This window comes from Mytilus trossulus, chromosome 11, assembly GCF_036588685.1.
Source record: "Mytilus trossulus isolate FHL-02 chromosome 11, PNRI_Mtr1.1.1.hap1, whole genome shotgun sequence".
NCBI lineage: Eukaryota > Metazoa > Mollusca > Bivalvia > Mytilida > Mytilidae > Mytilus > Mytilus trossulus.
This window is the reverse complement of record NC_086383.1, coordinates 63,543,831-63,566,850: the sequence shown is the minus strand read 5'-3', so window position 1 is coordinate 63,566,850 and position 23,020 is coordinate 63,543,831. Positions and strand designations below refer to the sequence as shown.

The 23,020-nt window shown below is 31.5% G+C and overlaps 2 protein-coding genes across 3 annotated transcripts in view; one reads left to right on the top strand and one right to left on the bottom strand.

Annotated features, from left to right (window-relative positions):
• Positions 1-18,520, top strand: part of LOC134691402 (electroneutral sodium bicarbonate exchanger 1-like) — a 47,021-nt gene extending 28,501 nt beyond the window's left edge. For both annotated transcript variants that reach the window (XM_063551931.1, XM_063551930.1), the window contains exons 19-20: positions 17,093-17,158; positions 18,437-18,520. In XM_063551931.1, the coding sequence (XP_063408001.1) occupies positions 17,093-17,158; positions 18,437-18,514 (144 nt within the window). In that variant the 3' untranslated portion in view covers positions 18,515-18,520. The remainder of the gene's footprint in view (positions 1-17,092; positions 17,159-18,436) is intronic.
• Positions 763-10,605, bottom strand: LOC134691518 (uncharacterized). The gene is made up of 8 exons (XM_063552076.1): positions 10,388-10,605; positions 8,308-8,404; positions 7,500-7,680; positions 6,729-6,808; positions 5,197-5,987; positions 4,424-4,563; positions 3,808-4,001; positions 763-2,990 (listed from the first exon to the last, which is right to left on the bottom strand). The coding sequence occupies exons 2-8, from the start codon at positions 8,378-8,380 to the stop codon at positions 2,185-2,187; spliced, it is 2,265 nt and encodes a 754-aa protein (XP_063408146.1). The 5' UTR covers positions 8,381-8,404; positions 10,388-10,605; the 3' UTR covers positions 763-2,184.
• Positions 18,521-23,020: the final 4,500 nt, after the last annotated feature.

Here is a 23,020-nt window from a genome sequence, read left to right as displayed (position 1 = left end):
TTCTTCCTTTTTGTCAATCTTTATTTTTTCAATATTTCAGATTTGTGTCACTCTGTTCATATGAAATGGCAAATTTCTTTATTTTTTTAAGTTTTCATAATATCTGATTGTTTACTACAATGAATTCTAATATCTGGCTTAATATTAAAGCTTATTTTAATTCTAACTGTTTAGTTGTGTGGCTTTTTGTACAATCTATAAAATAAGTTATTATGTATTTATTCTATCTATGTAGGATGTGGATAATGTAAGCATTAAACATAAATAAGAATCCATTCATCGCACATCACGTCAATATATTCCCTAACCAGAGATTATAATGTATGCTTCAAGAGCCTATTGCATGTATAATAAAGCTTCAAGGATTGCTAATTTTTGCACTCAATTTGTTTCACATATATTCATACTATTTGTTTAAGCCGTATATTGGGTTAAAAATTTACCATTTTTGGCATTTGATACACTGTTCCCCATTGTTTGATAATTATACTAGGTTTTCTTATGTTTATCTTTTGCAAATTTTAAGGAATAAATTAAACGTTCAAAAATTCTTAAGGTGATATGAACCTGACAAAATAATAATTAAAGTAACATAAAAAAGGTATGTACTCAAAGGGACAATATCCATTGTCAAAAAAATGAAATAAAATTGGCATGTACATGACACCGTTTCCATGGCAACGACCTCTGAATATACCATATTTGTGCATATTCTCAGAAGAAGGATATAAGGATAAAAATCAACAAAAAAGAGTAATTGCATTTGTTGGAAATTGATTTATTGGTAGTATTCACATGTCAATGGCATCAGCATTCGGTAAATAACAAAAAAATATGAGATTACACAAACTTGTTCAAATAAGATATTCCAGAATTTCCAAATTTAATAAATTTTCACTGATTTTATTACAACCATGGCCCATATATATGACATAAAATATAATTTGCAATAATTAATCTTCTTTTTTTTTGTTATCATCTTAAAGCCTTTACAGTAAGCTAAATTATTACAGAAAAAAAAGTATGGGTACATGATTTCGAAAAAAAGTTACAATAACAGGAAAAATATAACTTTACCATCTCAAATTGTGATGAGCTTGTCCACCTAATAATGGTGCAGTAGACAGTACATAATAAAAGTATAAAATTATTTTACCTTTAAAATGTGGTTACTTTGCCCTAAAGATAAATTTTGTAAACCTAAAATTTCAAATCAAGCCAAAAGATGGCAGGAAAATTTTGACTGGTTATATAGTGGAAATTTGGAGGGAAAATTTTCCCGTACTTTTCACTATTTTATCTTTTAAAATTTTTTAAGAAAGTTTATGTCCAAGTTATTGGGAACAAAATATTCTATTTTTATCTTTGTCCAAAGAAATAATTTTAAATCTGAATATTCGAACATTCCCTTATGTGTGTATAATTCTGCTTTACTTGATGTATGATTTTTTTTTGCTAATTTCTGAAGACAGAAAAAAAGTATATGTTAGGCAAGAAAGATCCAGCAGGACCTTTCTTGGTATTTGAATGGTATTTGCCCAAGATTTAGATTACCCCCCCCCCCCTTTTCACTATATAAATTAGGAATGAGACAGAGTATATCCCCCTTTTAAAGATATAACATTGGTTATCTTCCATTTACACTTTTGGTCTGCAATCATATTCTTTTATGTACAGCCTAAGTAGTGTACAGTAGAAGTGTAAAGTTTAATGAAACATCCAATTACCCTATGTCAAGCTAAAAATGAACATAAAAAGTACCCTTATTACCCATATGATAGGATAATTTTCTGCCTTTAAGGGGTCATTATTTTAGGACACAGCCCTTACTCAATTACAATTTCTTTTTTCATCTAAATGTTGATAAATTGTGAACAAATCTATCATAAGTTTTGTTATCTTCCCTGTACACTTTTGGTCTGCAATCGTATTCTTTTATGTACAGCATAAGTAGGGTACAGTAGATTTGTAAAATTTAAAAAAAAATACCCTTATTACCCATATGATAGGATATATTTTTCTGCCTTTAAGTGGTCATTATTTTACGACACAGCCCTTACTCAAATTACAATTTCTTTTTACATCTAAATTTTGATATATAGTAAAAAAAAAATCAACTACAATTAAAATCAAGCTTAGTAGTCTATTATGTCAATAAAACTATATCTACATGTGTATTATAGTTCATTCCTCCAAGTCATTCAGATAGGTTGATGTTGCCTGAATTATTTTTTTTGACTTTGTAACACGAGCTTTTGATGGATGTCCACATAATTCTGTAAATAGATTCTCTATTCCTTGTTGTCTGTCTCTTTTATGTGCCAGTTTAAGATGGCTTAGACCTAATCCACTGCTAGCAATTTTCGTAGCCATACAGTTCGTTATAGTTTTGCTATTTGTTAGAGGTCTCAGTGTTGTAAGCAAACCTTTTGTACAGTTTCTGTGTTGATACAACTGCATTACAGATTCATTAGTGCCAGAGAATTTGGATTTCAATACAAGACTAGGTGATATTTTCTCGAATATGCGACGTAGAGCCACAACATCTTCCATTGAATCATGAGCACTATACAGTTCACCAAATAAAGCGTTATAAATTTTTGGCTGTGAATATGATGGTTGATTTGGTATACACTCTTTGAAAAGAGGAAGTGTGTCAATAAATCCTTTCACTGATGACATAAAGTTATTAAGTAGACCATTTTTTTCAAGTGCATTAATTAAGATTGGAACATCAAAAATTTTAGAGTTATGCCCAACAAGTACAGTGTTGTGAATTTCTTTCAGAAAGAGAATAAAAGCTTTTAAGGCATTAGAAATTCCAATACTCTGAACTTCTCTATCCTCATGGTACATTTTCCCATTTTGAAACTTCAAACCAGTCACTTCTGAGGCTTGTGGTAATATAGGTCTAGCTGGTTTTATGTATCTATTGAATGTTGTGTTTTGGCTGTTGACAGCAGACAATTGTATTATGTGAGAATCTCTGCCTGAAATAAAAATAATATAATCTAGAGGTTCAAAGTTACCTGTTAGACAAATTACATTTAGTATTAGTTACCACCTTGTTCAAAAATATTGTCATAAGTTCAGAAGCATCAAATGTCAGCAACAGCAACTCAAGTTAGATTGGAAGCTGACGTTCTATCCCTGATGCATCTTTATGCAAGGTTGCTTGATCCTACCAAATATAGTCTAAATGCTGATATATGAACTTGAACATTGAATAAAGCAAAATGTGATGAAGTGTAAAATGTATGTCACAGTGATCTATGTTGATCAGTTGCCCAGCTCTTTCAGGCTCCTTCCACATTTTTTACAAGAAATTCTGTTTTGAAAAGTTGGGATGACATTAACTGTATTAGAAGAATCCTTTAAATTTCTATAATTCAAACAATTGTTATCAAATTACAAGAACAATGCTTTTTTGATCCTTTATAGCTTGTTGTCTGGTACGACCAAATGCTCCATGATGCAGACTTAGATGGAGAGGTGTCACATTGGCATTCAAACCACATCTACTCATATATAGATATATAATAACATTACATGTATGTTTCATTGTAACACATTATTTTGATTGGTTAACAATAATGGGCTTTGCTCATTGTTGAAGGCCGTACGGTGACCTATAGTTGTTAATGTTTGTGTCATTTTGGTCTTTTGTGGATAGTTGTCTCATTGTCAATCATACCACATCTTCTTTTTTATACTTCAGACAATTCTTTTACACCCCAGCAAATCTACAAAAAGAGGTATTGAAATCTTAGATACTTAAAGCTTTTCATCATATTGAGTAATCCTTACCAAGTCCTGTTGTTTCAACATCAAAGTATGTCATGCAACTGTCATTCAAGGTCTTTGGTTCCAAAGGAAGATATTCTGGAGTAATAACTGGTGCAGGAATAGACTGAATATCATCCGATATTGCTGCATCAAGAGAACATCCTGTTTGATAGGAGACACCTTCTCTGACTTCTGCAGATGCAAGCTTTTGGTGCCTAAATGAAATAAGATTTATTTCAATTATCAAGAAAAATAGTTACCAAATCTTTTTTTTTTACCATTTGGGTCTTTATGCTTTAAATATTCAATATTATTTGTCTTGAAAACTACCATTTAAGTTATGAAAATATCAAATCTAATTTCAATAAAAGCTTTTTACTGATTTCATTGAAACGAAACAGCAAATATATATGGTGTTTCAGTATTAATCTATGAGTTACAAGAGGCTTTTGAGGTTAATTGCTAGAAGTTGTACTTTTCAAGAGTTATTCCACTTTGAAAAATAAGGTTATTCAATAGATGTGGTTTTGTAAAGGTTATTCCACAATAAAAAAATATGGTTTTTCATTGGACATTATTATTTTTGTTATAGGTAAATAAATGGGTTATATTTTGAAATAAAATATACATTAATTACATCTTAGCTTTCTTTTCCAGTCGTTTTCTTTTAAATGCTCTTGTAGTTGCCAATGCCCTCTGCTTTGATCGCTGATAATCTCTTAATCTGGCAAGGCGCTGAGTATGGTAACCTGGTGAAAGACCCAACTTCTTATTAACCTGAAAAATGAAAAATAACAAATAAGACTTTATATTTATATAAAACTATTTTTTCTTACAAAAAACAAAATAATAAGTGCTATTAGGTAAACAGATCTACACTACAAGAGCAATTATTCTTTTGAATGCTGACCTACAAAAACAAGACTGAGGTGGTATGTCAGCATTATGTAAAGTTTTCAGATAAGTTCTAATCTTTACAATATATGCTGCTTCTACATACAAAGATATTTGCCTTGGATGTTTATTTGAATTTGATGAGCCTCAGTCAAAGTCCCATAACTCTTAAAAAGTTGTTGTAATAAAAAAGGTTGGGAAATATGCAAATCTGCTATGTCTTCAGACAGATGGCCTTGGGTGGACACAAGGACACCACAAACACTATGTTCTGCCCACTTTTCAAGTAGGGGCTCTAATGAATATACTGTGGATTCATTTATTTTTGTGTATATCAATTTATGTGGTTTACTGAAAACTTGCAAATTTGTGGATATTTGATTTCATGGTTTTTCCAATCTCTATATACATTTGTACATAGCCTATTACGAATATGTTATTCATGAAAAATTTAAATGGTTCCCATGTACCCTCGAAACCCACAAATAATAATGAATCCAATGTAGTAAAACTTACATTAACTAGGTATCTGTGACCTGTGTTCTTCTGGGCAACACTTGCTGCAACTCTGTAATTCAAATTTCCAGAAGAACTGTAATGAACATGCTTTGGTGCTTTAGCAGAAACCATTCTGTTGAAACTCTCATTAGCTTGAGTACTTCCGACAGTTGACAATTTAAGGCTGTTCTTAGCATATCCTTCAAAAACACTTTCCAGAGACTTTTGTAGACTTGCACCTGACAGAGGTTTTCCTTGAGGAAATGATTTAAAAACAGACTTTGGATTGCTTAGAAATTTACACCATCGACTTGAGCAGCATTGATGATCGCCAAAAGGATGTTTCGAAAGTGCATTGAGATCTTTTGCTATTTGTTCTGGATTACCGTCACCTTGTGCTATTATATAGTGAAAGCAACTTTGTAAATATTTGATTATTTTAACTGTTAATACAGGATGATTTTTCTTGAGAGAGTATAGACTGTTTCCAAGAATCTTCTTTAAGTGATTTCTATCAGATATCTTTTCAATGCTGTTACTGATGTTTGCCCGTACTCGTCCTATTGTTGTTGAATCCTCATCTCCAACTAATGCAGCTACTGTACAGCCTTTACTCTGTACATCTTTAACCATTTCTATCACCATATCAGCCTCCATCCCCTTTGAACTACCTTCCCAGTTACGGTAGCATGCATGCTTTCTTGGACTTTCATTTCTGGATTCTGCTCTACTGCAAACTCTGCACTCTTTTGATCTTACGGAGTAGTTTATAATTTTTCCTGTCTCTGGACCAATCATGGAACAATGACCTAGTAATTAAAAACAAGTTCTTAAATCAAACTGATATGTATTTATTATGGCAAGCCGTTTTACTATTTATTCTAACTTCAAGATATCTTATGTAATCTGGTTTTTATAAGATATCTGAGATATTTTCTTTACTACATATCTAAACATAAGATATATAATAATTAATTTTAATCTTATAAATAATCTTTATATACTTAAGTCAAGGTCAGATGGCACCTGACAGTTGGACATGTTCACCTTAACTTTTTTCTCAATTGGAACCTCAAAAACGTCATCATAACACCGGTTACTATGTGACGTAGTCAAAAGCTATCAGATTGTCAAAGGCTCACAGAGGGAAAATAATGACGTGCTTCAGTCAATAATACATTTTTGATACAAAAACATGCAATTTACACTTTTTTACTTAAATTTAATGTTAAAAGTGTTATTATAAATTATTACATACACCATAAAATTATGATCACAGCAAATTAGAAAATCCTTCACGTATGCCAAACATATTAGGGGTTTCAGCATATATGTGTTGTGAACCTGCACTGAAAAATAACATTAAGTCAGGGGTAATCCGTAATATATGTGTAATTCAGGTCTCAGAAAGGGTATATACTGTGATCTTCAGCTCAGGGGATATAAACTCTAAGCCGGGAATGTCACAGTATATACCCTGTCTGAGACCTGAATAACATATAATGTCAATGTATATTTTCATTCTTATAACTGATGGTGTTTAGTTATACCTGATTTGCTGTCATATGCTCTACCACTTCCTCTTTTCTGCCATCCTGCATCTACAGCAACCACAAGTGTACCCTTCTTTCTGTAATTTATAAAAGTACTAGTAAATAAACTAAACATAATACAAAATGTAACTGGAGATGTCAAAGATTGTATAAATCAAAAGAATAGTCAATCGTAGTCAGAAATATATTGTCTTTGTGTCCAAACCTATATTAACCATAAGCATTATTGGATCAAATCATTTAGTCAAATGTTAGAAATCTAAATAACTTTAAGTCACAATCCAAATTCTTATAATGAAAACTGAAGGTCTCAGTTACTGAATAATAAAAATAATGTGTTTCTTATTTTTTTTACAGTGCATGAAAAATTTAAATTCAATCAATGCTAACTATATTGTACTGTTATACCACTGTCCCAAGTCAGGAGCCGGTAATTCAGTGGTTGTCATTGGTTTATGTGTTACATATTTGTTTTTTGTAGTTTTTTTTTAATGTAAAATAAGGCTTTTAGTTTTCTTGTTTGACTGTTTTACATGGTCATTTCGGGCCTTTTTTATTTGACTATGGGGTATGGGCTTTGCTCATTGTCAAAGGCTGCACAGTGACCTGTAGTTGTTAATCTCTGTGTTTAATTTGGTCTCTAGTGGAGAGTTGTCTCATTTGCAACCACATCTTCTTTTTTATCATTATAATTTAAATAATAAGTATCCCATTGTTGAATTTGAGTTTAGTTTAATGTTTTCATTTTTATTATTTTTAGGTACATACTGTTCTACAGCTGCCAATTCTTTCTCCAGTGCTTCATTTGTTGATTCCTTGGCTACCTCTTCAACAACATTCCCTACTTCTTTCAGTCTTGCACTAACCAGTTTATAACTAAATGCTGGAATATTTAGCTCTGATAGGAAACTATTAGCTTGTCTTTCTCCAAGTCCAGAGTGAACAAGGGCTGTAATAAAAAAATCAAAGATACAATGATCTAAATAATGATGCAGTAAAATTTTGATGAATATTTGCATACTTTTTGATCTCGCAATGCTGATGATTTTTTTAAATCATATTTTATAGTTTTAAAATTATACCAGTTAATTAAAATATAAGAACATGGTTTTTTTTTTATTTCCAAGGGGCATAACTCTTTAAAAATAGTTGATGTCCAACCATTTTATATTTTTTTTCAAGATATTGCTGATATTAATCTAAGAGTATAAGTTATACAACAGTCTGGCACGAACTGTACTCCCATAGTGTGCTAACAAGGCCATTTTCCATAAATCTAATATTTCCAAGGGGCATAACTCTTTGAAAAAAAGTCAATCATCCAGCATTTCAAAACTAGCTCTATAGTACAAATTTTATAAAAATCTTGCAAGAACTCTATCTGTGAAAATGCTAGCAAGTTTATATGACCTAATAAATATAATGGCTCAGATATAGTAATGTATGACATAAACTTTAAACAACTATTGAACTAAGTGAACCCTGAAAATGTAGGTGATAGTGAAAAAAATTTGCCTGGATGCTGATTGACTCTATTTACATGACTGGATAACATTGTGCATTCATGTCCATGTACCTGTTGCAAGTTTACTGTTGACATCCCATACTCTGTCATGACGCTTTCCAGTAGGAACACTGTTTACATGCATACAAATGGTATTAAAACACTGTACCTGAAGAAAAAAAAGAGACAAATGATCAAACGTCAGTATTTGTATGACAAAAATCTCATCAAAATTAGATGTCATTACTCTCTTCCCATCTTTTCAATGTTACTTTTTAATGACAAAAAGGCAGACAGAGCTTAAATAGTGAGTAAGTCATGTCATATCATTACATATACAAAAATGTAGTAACATCCTCGGTTTGTTATTAAAATGCTAGAAGCATGTCATATCAAAATCCTTCTTTTTAGGTCTTTCCACTTTTCTGTGGAAAGACCTATTGTTTTTCTTCTGATTATTTTTTTTTTTTTTTTTTTTTTTTTCTTCCGCCTAATTTTGTTCTTGCGATAAACATTTGTTTCGCAATAAGTCGCTTAGATATTTAGTATATGATATCGAACAGTTTATGCGCTTTTGAAATTTACCCTGTGTAAACGAATACTTTTCTTTGTAGGAGTTATCTCCCCAAACACTGTTTTCCTTGTATGCGCAACTCCTTCGCAACCGTAAAATATTATGACAAATTTATTTTACAAAATTGCTCGTTATATCCTTCGCATGATTTGTCCTATTTTGACCGAAGTGATATGAACGCTCCATATGAGAGTTATTTCCCCTTATGCATTTGATATAAGTCAATTGCATTTCTAACTGGTAAACCATAATTGATAGAGACTTAGGATCTTTTGATTTGAGGTCCTTGGTCCAAAAAAATGAAAATTAGGTCAAGGTCAAAGGTCAAGGTCATATTCTAATTTTTGAATTTGGCTCATTTCCACTCATTTCCAGAAACCGTATGAGATATCGACAAATTATTTTTTCTAAATTGTTTGTTGCGACATGTCGTAACACGTAAATTTTGCTTGCAAGGGTACGTTGAATGTAAAAGGGAGTTTTCTCCCCTTTGGTATTTAAAAATACGCGTATGGTGATATAACTCATTAACTAAACATAATTAAGACCTATGGTCTTTTGATTTGAGTTTCTTGGTTAATGACCTTGAAATTGATCTCAAGGTCATAGTTTAATTTGACGTTCTAGATTTTGACCTTTGCTTTTACCTCATGTGTATACATGATAAAGCCATGAGGCTTTTGGCAAACGGTATCAAACCACTTAACCTTGAAAAAACAACCGGAAGTGAACTTGTGTAAACCGGAAGTATCTATTTATTGTACTTTATTAATATTAAAGTATATAGAACAAGATATTTTTGGAATCAGTGTCAAGTTAATAGTCAAATATTATCGGAAATAGCGTTTTTTTAACCGGAAGTAAGAAATTATCTCCCTTATCTAAAAAAATATTGTGTAGAAACCATATATTTATTGAATCAGCGTACAATAAGCTATCATTTGACGATTGAAATGACATTTTAAACCTATTTTTACACCTTTCATATTAAAATACATTGTTTTGGGGGAAAGACCTTCAATTGTTCTCTGAACAATTGGTTTTTAATTTTTTATTATAATGCTTCATTAGGTATGAACATGCATATCAAATTGTCTTTTCCCATTTCACATTGGAAATTAATTTACATTATACCATTCAAGATTACAGACCCCTGTTTTTTAGTAGTACATGTACATGTTCATGTATTTTGTATATTTAATGCTCTCAAATAAAAATATAGTTCTAGCAAATTGTTTAGGTGAGTGTTGCTGAGGTCTTCAATGCATTGAACACAACCAGGGAGTTAGCACTCATCAATTACATATATATATATTGAAATTTAGTATTGACACTTAGCTTTTAGAATAGGCTTTCTCTGGTTTGATTTTCTGAATACTGAACTTTGACCTAAAGATTTGATTCTTGTTAAAACACACATGTTACACAATGTATTCCAATGATGACAACTGATCATTTAAATTCAGGGCTGTTCTTGAATCATAGATTGAAATTATTTTTGATGGATAGAAAGACAAGCTGAATTCATTCAAAGTGTTCAGACATTTTAGATTTTTTGTTTAAATCTGAATTACTTACTTTCAGTAGACATCCAAGACCATATGTCTGTATGTCAATAGTATGTCCAAGCTGTAGGGGCAAACCACATTTAAGACATGCTCTTAGACCAGTGGCAAGGACATCTAGCTCAACAATTATTCTCCCTTCTCTCCAGTCTTCAGATGACCTAGTTTGTTTTCCTTCATTAGATACCTCTTCCTCCCTTGTTGCATTTGAGATGTTTGGAACTGCAATTATAAAAAAACAATAATGAATGCAGGTACAGTGTACATGTATACATTTTATATTCATTCATATACATGTATATATAATGTGTATATACTTTGAGTGATGATACTCCACTAGGATGCATTGCCGTCATTTTTGGAATAATTGTGCATTTATTAACCATTACAGTCACATCATTATTGGTGTCATTAATCGTAAACATAAATGAATAATAAAAGATACAATGACGGAGAGATCCATATAAGTTCAGGAGTTATTATAATAGACAATATGTATGAAGGTTTAGTCTTGGGGTATGTCAACATTTTACATGCAACTGTTGTCTTAAATTAAAGTCATATGAAATTTAAAAATAAAACATACAATGTTTCATACAAAAGTACATGTACATATTTGAAAGGCTTTTCTGTAAATTTATTAAAATATATGTCCTCCCTCTTTCAATTTGTTTTTGTCAGGTTTTCTTTGTGCACTGTGGCAATAAACATAGAATAAAGAAAATTATTTTAAGTCTGGTTACATGATCTATATTACAAATATAAGCTTCGTTTTGTTGTCAAACCCCCAAAAGGAGACTATTATATATATATACATACATTACATATAAACTGTTCAAAAAGTTACAAAATTTCATTGAATTCAAATCAAGAAAGTCAAACCTATAATAAAGACCCACCCATATAAAGCCTTGTTATTGGAAGTAGCTTAGTTTTAATAATCAGAAATTTTTGTTTTTGTTTTTATCATGTTTATTAGAATCGGATGATACAAATTTTAGGTGTGATACATGTTATGTATTTACAGATTTTAATAGAATATATTTAAGGAATAACAGTACTGTAGTTGAAGAGTTGCCACCGTCAATTGTAGATTTGACGGTCGCAAATGCAGTTTTACTGGCGACGCGTAGCGGAGACAGTAAAACGGAGATTTGCGACCGTCAAATCAAAATTGACGGTGGCAACTCTTCAACTACAGTACTGTTATTCCGATTCTAATGCATTACAAAAAGAAAAAATACGATAAAACTTGAAAAAATGTCTAAATTTGTCAAATAAAAAAAAATCCGCGAAACTTCATGAATGATTTTGGCACAAAGACTGCATGGCTAAACGTGACGTCATACAAATGAAAACTTACAAACTGGAGGTTATTATGTTACCTGTACGCTTCAAATTCGGATAAAATTACATTAAGACGGCAAATTCGAGGTAGGAGTTGTTTTATTTTTGATTATATAGTAGTAATCGAACATTTGTTGATTCATCAATTCAAAATGGTGGGTCTCTCCTTAGTTACGCCTGGTCAACTGTGGATTTGACGGCAACTTTTAGCCAATGAAAAAAATTGTTACATCCAAATTGCATTAGAATTATTATTATGATTATTACTAGCTATTTTTTTTATCAATCATGCTCCCCACCCCTAGAAAAATAATTTTAGGCAACATTTCTATTTAAATTCAAAGAGATTTATTTCCTAAACACATATTTTGGTCAGGCAAATGACAAATACAAATATTTTGAATCCAGATTTTCCCCAACAACCTGTGTAAGTATTATTAAATTTTGATAAAATGATTTGATTGGTAGCATTAAACACCCCCCCCCCCCTGAAGTGAAATTATATATTCCCGTAAGTGATAAATAAGTACAATATATCCCGTCTTAAAATGCTGGAGACCTGCATAAACGTTGAATAAATGTTCTTATGTAAATTTTAACATTTGTACCGGAGCAACAATTTTTTTTGGATAGGGAAAGGAGGCTTGGATTATCTAGATCTAGAATAAAGAAGGAGTTCAAATTTGTGCAAGTCATTCTTTCTGCATACTCAGTCAATTCTATGATTTTATTTCCCTGTGTCCTATACATGTACATCGAATCCAGATCTGTTCACCCAAAAATATGTTTACGTCCAATTATGTTTGTCCTTTTCACACCCTACATGTTTGCACCCAAAGTCCTTTTGCACACTTTTTATTGGTTTTGTGATTTATAATAATTTAGTAATTGAATTTTGGTATAAAGTATATTGGTATAAATAATTTTTGTTCATTTCTTCAAAATAAAGTGTTATTATGACAGGTTTTTTTTGTATTGCGATCTTTTATGTTTTTCATTTAAATTCTTCAATGTTTTACTCATACCTGGCTACAGTATTAACATAAAAGGAGATAAAAAAACAATCATGATTTTCAGGTCTGTTTGCACCCTATACATGTTCACACCCTACAATGTGTTTCTCATACCTATCTGCAGTATTTATATCAAAGCAAGAGACCAAATGAAGCTTTAACCAATTAACAGCTATCATACATGTACATAAATAACATTTAATAATTAATCATCATTTGATAAAAAATAAACAACATTTGATATGTCTCTTATGACACAATTTTATTCTGGAAATATATATAATTTTTTAGGGAATATATATACATATGAAAAAATATATCTATAATAATTCAACTGGAATTTCAACAAAAATTGGGTGCAAATGTGTACGGCGCGAATGGACGTAGGGCGCAAAGGTGTGTGGTACGTATAGAGTATGGGGTTTTCTACACAACGTGACATTGATATTTTAAAATATCAGCCACAAGCCACAAAGTGAATCTTTTTTTACGAGTGAGTGGAGCGAATGATCTAAATGTCAGTGGCGGATCAAGAACTTTTCCTAAGGGGGGGCCCTCTGACTGACCTAAGAGGGGGCCTGCTCCAGTCATGCTTCAATGATTCCCTATATAATCAACCGAATTTTTCCCACAAAAGGGGGGGCCTGGGCCCCCCTGGATCCTATGAATGTTTCTCATTATGTCGAGTGGCTGATATTTTATGATATCGATTTATATTAAAGAAGAAAACTTGATTATCTTTTTATTGTTCTGTTACTGGTCTTTTCCCTCGTCCTAAGACAGTTTTACACTTGACAAAAGCAAGCTTGATAACATCTCTTGTATTGTGACATCCCTGATAATTAACTTCTCCTTTCACATTGTGACGTGGCTGATAATGCATGGTCTTGTTTTTAAGCCTTGATAGGAGAATTACAGAGCGACTGAGCAGGGTTATATGGGCAAAGGGAAGGACAATACACATGGTTATTGAGCAAAATAGTCCAAATAATTATAAGGTCTGGCAATGCTATTTTAATTTTTTTTGGACAACCTCATAGGAAGGCGTCCCAGAAAAAAATAACCTTGCCAGTCAAGGCGTGAAACAGACTTGATCCCAGTTCACATCCTGGGGCTAACTTCAACTTTTACAGTTAATAAAGATTATGAGAAAGTATTTGATTTTTAATGAAAAGGACCTTTGAAAGTTGAATTAAAATATGACTTGTCATGCTAGTCCAGGACATTTATTCTTGAAGGCAAATGTTAACCTTACTCAGTTACTGGTATTAAAACTCATTAGTCCAAGATTGCTCTGACGTCCAACGGTTTTTTGCCACAACTTGCACAAGCTGGCCAGTGAGGGCCCCTCAGTCCAAGATTTTCTGGCGAAACAGTCGTTGGATGTAAAAACAATCTCGGACTAATACTATATAAAGATTATCTTTATGGTCAACATACTTTTACGTATATAATTTATTCATTGTAATATTATATACTGTAGTTGTAAAACTTGTGTTGATGTTGTCGTGTATTTTTCGGGAATCAAATGGATTACTTACTGGAAAAATAGTTGTGATCATTAGAGTAAGTCGATTTTTTGGTCCATCGGGCATGTTGACTCTCCGACACCTTCAGATATCTTTTAGATTTGAAGCCATGCTTACGTATTCTTGTCATCACTGCAGCTACCAACTTTACGTTATAGTCTTTAGTCTTTACGTTACAGCAGACGACTGTTGTTGTTTACAAATGGGACTCCAAATGGCGCCGGAAATTAAACGATGTCGTAATCGTGCGATCGCAAAATTATTTCCATAAAACAACAATAAAACAACTTTCATTTATAAAAAAAGTTTCAATATATTCAATCGTTTAATAAATTTTATATTTATTATTTATTTGTACAATAATAAGTTTCGTATTTTACCGACAGTTCGAGTTGCGCAGAAAATTCAAATTCGTCAGGTTCATATCTCCTTAAGGGTTTAATTTTTTTCCAGGGATAGAAATTTATCGTATTCATATTATATATTTTTAAAAATGAAAACAAATGTTCAGCCTTTAACTTTGGCGATATATTTTTTTCTTAACACATGGGAACTATAAATGATTAGTTGAATGATCAAAGGAAAATATGCTTATAAATCATAAATGGATAAAGTAAATGTGTGTACTAAATTTCGGACCTAATACAACTAGCTATATCATAATTATGTTTTAATGTTAAAGGTATCGGTGTTTGGTGTATATATTAACAAATGAAACTATGTATTACAGGTTTTGGGGATATTCCTTTCTGTTCTATCCTACAAACATCAAGTTTCTCTTTTTTTTATTCATTTAACCATAATATCAAATAAAGAATACATCGTTTAACTGAAACTTTTATCTAACCTGAAGGGTTAGAGCAAAGACTTAAATTTTATCATTAAAAGTCTTAAGCATGCCATAAAATACAGAAATATGATAGAAAATGTGGAATACATTAAGTTATAGGTAAAATTAAGTATAATGTATATATGTATCCCAAAAAGGTCAGTAGTTCTGCAAAAAATACGAATGAACCACTCATAAAGATGGTCTGTAAGGTACAGTATGTTTTCCTTGCCGAAATATAGAAATTGAAAGAGTGTTTGCTTGTAGCATAGATGTACAAACCCATACATCTATGCTTGTAGTTTCATCTGATATTGACGCCATCTTAGAATTATTACTTGACGAATATCGGTTCTCATTGGTTGCCGTATGATGTGGCTAAAATATGATTGGCTAGAACGGGACGTAGAATTGGGAATATCTCCCAGACTGAAGAAGATGTAAAAAAAAGAGGATCAAAAGATACCAGAGGGACAGTCAAATTGCAGTATATGTATTCCAAATGCGTAAACCATATATTCACCATAGTTTTATCTCATATTGACACCATCTTAAAATTATTACTCATCAAACATCGTTACTCATAGGTTGCCGTATTATATGGCTATAATGCTATTGGCTAGAATGAAATATAGAATTTGGAACTTGTCCTGGACTGGGGAAGATATCAAATTAAAGTACAGGTATTCAAGATTAGAGCAACAGTTATTGCTTGACGAGTTATGATACTGCGAATAGCTTCGTACTTTTTATGAAAGGTCGAACTTGTAATATGACAACATCAATTTACTGTTAATCAGCATGTTGATACTAACTTATGACTTGCTTATAATATAGTTTGCTTGTATGTATTTTATAATCAGTGTTTATGCTTTTTTAAACTGATTTTTATAAAGCAAGAAATACAAAATCTTTTAAAATTTGAATAATTACAATGACAAAGTTAGTATAACGATATATTGTGTAAATTATGTAAAGCATGCTAAGAAAACTTTGAAGTTATGATAACTTAAGAAATATTTCGACGAGAAATCCCTTTATTTATTTATTTTATGAGTCCAACAACATTTTAAACAAACTTGCTCTTGTATCTGTTTTTTATAATATCATCTTGAAGTAGTGCTGGCAGAATGTCGGTATGTACCATAGTTTTTTTAATTCTTCGGTGCTGCCTTGATTAATGCGATGCAGTTAAGCTCATAAATTTATGACACATACTATGCATAACACATACTATGCATAACACATACTATGCATAACACATGATTTGTTCTTATTATTAGATTATAGAAGTATTTTAGCTGCTGAATAGCACTTTCTTCTTTATTTAACCAGTTTTTCATTTAGTTACACTAAACATTATATAAACACATATTGAGTTTATTATTTTCAAGACCGGCTATGGAAATCTTATTTCCTTCTATAGAGGTCTACGTTTTTTATACTTTGTTCATTTGAAGAAAAAATTATTATGGCTCCATTCGGAGGACTTGTCTGATTTGACTCTCAATGTGACTGAATGCAAAGCTATATGATTCCTTTAAAGGATGGGACGAACAAAAAAAATGGTTAAACGAAAAGAGAAGCAACAAAAACCAATAGAAATTCAAAATCATTATTTGAAATCAAACTGACAACTGAATCGACATCAATTGATCAAAAGAAAAATAACAGTATACAAAACACAACATAGAACGATAAATGCTGAGAAACACAAAATTCGAAAATTATTATTTTTAAAAAGGTTTGCTTTATTTTCACTGACTGAGGTAACAACGAATGAATTAAAAAAGAAAAACTTCAATGATACTATTTAATTTTAGAATAAGAAAATGTGTGTAACGAAGACTCAGAAAAAAATTTGAATAATGCCAAAATAAAGTGTAAGTGGATTTTATCTAATATGTTTTGCAATTGACAGTATAGAGACACTATTGTCTTAAAGATGATCATTTGAAAAAAATGAGACATAATTATAAATGCATTTTCTTTTATTCAAGGATGAAGATGATGATGGCCCAATAGAGTTTTTACAGCTAAAGAAATACAGGAAAATTGGTTCAGTTGTAAGTGATAACTACAAAATTAGAACACAGAATCGAGAATCGTATTCATAATGTTACATAATCGAACCCTTTATCCAACTTGATTCAAATTCTAAAAAAGGTATTGACGTGATCATAGTTATAAATTTACTGTTTGCAAAACTTGAATATATTGAAATACTACGAACATTTAACCTCATATAAAGATTACCTTGGCTGTTTTTATCAAACACTCCCGGGAGTGTTTGTCAAAAACGCTTTTCAACCTTTTACTTTATTTTGCCTTATTATGTTTTTATTCGAGAATCAATTATTGATCTAGTCAATGATGAGTCTTTTGTAGACGAAACGCCCGTTTCGCGTACAAAATATCACTCTAGGTATATATGATGATTTGTCACAAAGATAAGAAGATTGTCCAGAAACATGTTGGTCTGTGAAAATAGTTATTGTTTCAGTGGCAATTAGTGGTAATTGAACTGTTAGGTTTTTAATTGTTGTAACTTCAACGACCTGACAGCTTTTAACTTTTACGAAACACTATTTTTTATTTTAAGTTATGTTCATTATCTTGCATATTGCGATGATCTTTATTCAACCAGGGATGTCAATCCGATGAGATTTCTTAAAAAGTCTAAAGATCTCCTCTAAAATATCATAAATAACCATCACAAATTTGCAATAATAGTAATACCTTCATTTTTCTACTCTACATGTGCTTCATATTTTTTTATATGGGACATGACGACATGACGTCATACAGATTAGAGATTTGCTCAAGCCTTTGCAAAAGTGACTGACATCTATGACGTTTAAAGATGTGATGAAGCCTTTGCAACGATGACTATCAGATAATGATATCATCATGGACAGCTGATACATATAGAATAATAGGCAGTTTCGTTTTTATATCATGTGGAATTTCTAGACGAGCCCGTTAGGGCGAGTTAAGATATTCCACATGATATAGTCAGTATCAAAAACGAAACTACCTATTATTCTGTTTATCGGTAATCATGCCGTCACAGAATGTATTGACTAATATTTTCAGTGATACATCCAGTACGTTGATACTCGAAAATATTAGGCAATAAGATCAAACGGAAAATATACGAATTATCGATAAAGCACGATTACCGTTGACCTTATTACGCATACAATTTATCTGCATTTACTGCTAAAAATGTATTTATAAAATAAATTACGTTAAAATTTAACCAATTACAGAAAGAAAATGTCTTAAATAAGTAAAAGAAATTTACCTCAATTCTATTGCATATGATTTATTTACTATTTTAGGAACACATGCCTTGGAATCTCAAACAGGACAGCAAAACAAAATATCGAAAAGGTCCAGATGACGAAAGCATTGTTTGAAAATAAATGTTGAACATTTACAAAAGTGCTCATTTCCATGCAAGTGCTATTGACTATTACAGTTGTTTAGTTTCAGAGATTTTTTCATGATTGACCAGTGATGTTTGTTTGTTAATTGTGGGGTGTTTTGTTTTCTTTTCATATCTTTATTCAATAAGAATTTACTCGAACTGTTTTGTTTGAGAAATTTTGTTTTCATTATTGATAGAAGATTTGTTATTATAAAACGTTTTATTAAAATGTATAAGCGGAAACGTATTTTTGAATAATAAAGTAGTGTTTTGATAAATAATATTTATATAAACTCATTGTTTTATTTTGACTATTTGGGACTACGTAAAAATAAAAATAAACAAAGGTAATGTACAAGTCTTTTTGACATAGAACAAAGAGAAGATATAAGGAGAAGCCAAGTTTAATATGTTTGATTCGATTATGTCTTTCAGAAAAACACGTCGTTTGCACTCAGGATTAACAAGATTCTTTATTTCTCGAACACTATATAGTTACAATGGTACACATGACAAATCGAGTTGATAAAAAATAATATGAAATAAACATTAGTGATGAAAAGTTAACCATAAAGACTCACTTTAAAACCTAGAACTCTGATAAAGTTGTCCAGCGTTTCAATTATGTTTTGTATTTTAAGTGACATAATTTTCTAAACTTTAGTATATAATCTCTGCAAGTAAAAAGTATCCCAATAGTGTGCTCAAATTTTCATAAAGAACTACACTACAAACATACCTGTCAACCTGTGACGATGAAAATGCAGGTCATGACCTGTTTTGAAGAATCGAAACCTCAGGTCATAACGCGTACGAACTTTTTCGAGCTGAATTTCAGTATTTATGGGACATTTTTGATGTAATGTAAATCAAAGTTACCAAAACATCAACGCATGTTCACTTGGTTAAGTCATTTTAAATCTTATCATTATTTCATTGCACTTTTAAAGATTTTATAAATTTGTGTAACACGGTCTTGTCTTATGTTCTTTACTTGTTGTGATGATGTAGTTCAACCTCAAATATCATATACTAAATTTGTAGTTAATATTTTTCAAAAGTAATTTTAACATTGTCAAAACCACCATCTATTCAGCCTTAAGGTGGTATGGGTGTCTTTCGCCATCTTGGATTGTAAAAAACAGAAAATCTAAGGTCCATATTTTCTATCAAATTAGCAAAATTTGGTGCAAGAATGCAGATATTTCATGTGTTTTTACATTTAAAAGATCCAATTTATAAGAATATAACTTATAAATATAAATATATGTACAAGTGTAGATTATTTTTGGTTGTTTTTAAATATTTTTAAATTGTCATTTTAAGGGGAGGTAACTCTAAAACAGTGCATTTTCTGTTGGATTGTTCATGGAATTTTCCTACTTTGTATTTTAGCCGAAAAAACGTACGGTGACCCTACCTTTTCTTTTGATATTATCAAAGCATTGTTTGAAAGCTATATTTTCCTAATTTATTTTACAATTCTATCATTTCGTTTAGTTTCTATTCACAAAATTGTGTTTTTTCCTGTATAATCCATACAAAATGTGTCATTTTGTCACGACCCGTAGCTTGAAAAAATGCACGGTGACTTATCATTTTCATAATATTTTTTAATATGTATCAATAGATACTACATTTTGGCAAAGTATGAACAAATTCTATCATTTTTATTTTAGACTCCCATACCACCTTAACACACATCATTCTAATTTTACAACAAATTTTTTAACGACATTGACTGGCTATAAAGCCCTTGCACGGTCGGTTAATTTTCACAAGGAAATTAGGATATGATAAAATTTAGTAATACAGTTAAAGGAAATATACATGATATAGATAAACAAAATAATTTTCAACTTTTTAAAAAAATTGTATAAAGGTATAAAAATAATGAAAAGTTATTTTTCAATATGTATTTGAATACTATTTTTAAAAGATTAAATCTTTTTCACCCAAAAAACGTAAGTATTTGATAACAACTGTCATATTCCTGACTTTTTATGAAATATTTTAAGAAAAAAGGATTGGTTGAACCTGGTTGAATGGCTATCCGAACCTCACGCTTATATGACAATGATAAAACATATCGCTAATACGACAGAACGTAACAGAAATACAGCACAAAAAAAAAAACACAACATGGAAACCACAGAACAACAACGAACATATTTCATCAACGAATGACACCACAGAATATCTTTTAAGCTCTTCATTTGTTTGTATGTTTTAGACTTGCATATTACTTGAGCATCACTAAAGATACATCTATTGCCGAAATGCGCATCGTGTGCAGAATTTTTTTTACACTATTCAGTTTAGGAAGCTGGCTTGTCCTGTTTTAGATTTTTTTGTCAGATTTTCGGAATCCTCTGGTTTTATCCATTTGAATGTCTTGAAAATTTTGTCCGGTGACCCCCATTTTTCTTTTACGTGTACAATGATTAGCCATATGTAATAGCCTTATAAAATTTGTAATTACTTTTTTTTACAGTTTTTACAGCGACCCTTTCGCCCCTAATTATAGATAAACCTTATACCTCATTCGAAAGCTTATTACGAGAGGAACAATATGAATGTAGTCAACAAGTTCCACAACGCATATTAGAGAAGTAACTAACGACCTTAATATCGAAATTCGCTTGAACATTAAGAAATAGCTTATTTTGAATAATGAAATGGACTACTACATCTCTTCAGTCCATAATAAAGGCAAATTGTATACAACAAATTAAAGCTTATTGATAGAGGAATAAACTGAGTATAAACGATATGGGCCACAATGACCCTTAGAGAGGTTACGGAGGACCTGAATGCCAAAATACGCATGGAAATTAAGAAATAGCCAATTTTGAATAATGGAATGGACTACTACAGCCCTTCAGTCCCTACAGAATAAACTGTTTTGACCCGTTGAACCCTTTTTACAGATATACCATATACCTCAATTGAATATTAGAAGATTTAAATGCCAAAATACGCGTGAAAATTAAGAAATAGTCAATTTTGAATAATGAAATGGAAATTTTGAAAAATGAAATGGATAATTTGAATAATGTAATAGACTGCAGTGACCCGTTAGGCCCTAATTATAGATAAATTTTATACCTCATTCGAAAGCTGATTACAAGAGAAACAAAATGTATATAGTCAATATGTTCCGCAACGAATAATAGCTTATTAAGAGATGAACAGTTGCATGACTATGAGAGTTCTGCCACACACCCATTTTCAGGTTGGAGTCGAGGGAAAAATTTTCTTTGTGGATGAAATGAACACACACACAAAAAAATGGAAATTAGATATATCAAACACAAAAGACTTTAAGATTACAAATATGTCTTGTCAGAGATAGAATACGGCGCAAGAGGTAAAAATTCTGAAAAAAAACTGGCTGCTGTTAAGGCCAATCGAGAACAGCGCTGCAATGATGAGGAATTTATCAAACTGCAAAAAGTAGGGCAGGACTCATCCTAGATTGTCAAAGACATTAAAGACTTCGACACGAAGTAAAGGCCTGCAAAATTATAACCTTGTGCTGGAAAGCGGAAACTATTCGCACATGGGGATGTGAGAGATTAAATAAGCAGCTGACTACCGTCTTGGCAAACAGAGAACCGATAGGGCTGTGCAAATTGTGAGGTATGGGATGAAAAATCATGACGCACCGCGTACGTTTTACGACTTTTTTTATAAGGATTGTAGGATCGAAAGTGTTCGAATATACTGTGGATTCATTTATATTCGTTGGATACCAATTTTCGTGGATTTCGTGGGTACAGGACAACCACGAATTCAAATGTTCAACTAATTACAAATTTTCTAAAGGAATGAGTGAAGACTTTGCAAAAACCACGAAATTAAATATCCACGAATATGTAAGTTTTCTCTAAACCACGAAAATTGGTACCCACGAAAATAAATGAATCCGCAGTATATGTTTTGTAGGCCCGAAAACTGGGTCTAAAAACCAGTAAATTGGGAATGGTGGTTTTTGGGTGACCTAAATATTTTTTTTTTGTTAGGATAAAGACATTGATGCAATAGTGAACATGGAGTTAGTAGTTGAAAACGTCAAAGCCCTGAGGGGTATAGCCAAAATGAACCACCTTCGAGGGTAATCCCGGTTGAGGAAAGATCAGATGGTTTAGAGTTGATAGAAACGAAGACAAATCTTAAAATTCATCGTCGTCCCAAACCCCACACGAGGAGATTGTCACCCAGGCAAAACAACTTGGTTTGAAAGGGATTAGCAGGCTGTCGATAGATCGACTGCTAAAGAAGGTGCAGGAAAAGATTTTGGAAGATAGGAAAGCCATTGCGGATAAAATTGAGGTACATTGGCCGAAAAAAAAACGTTTAAAGAATTATTTACTACCTTGAATATGACCCCGCTTATTGGCATGGACGTGCATACCTCCCTTAAGGTCTCTCTGATGTCACAAATGAAAGTAATAGACGATTGGGCGTTTTAAGGGGCAAAACAATGTGATCA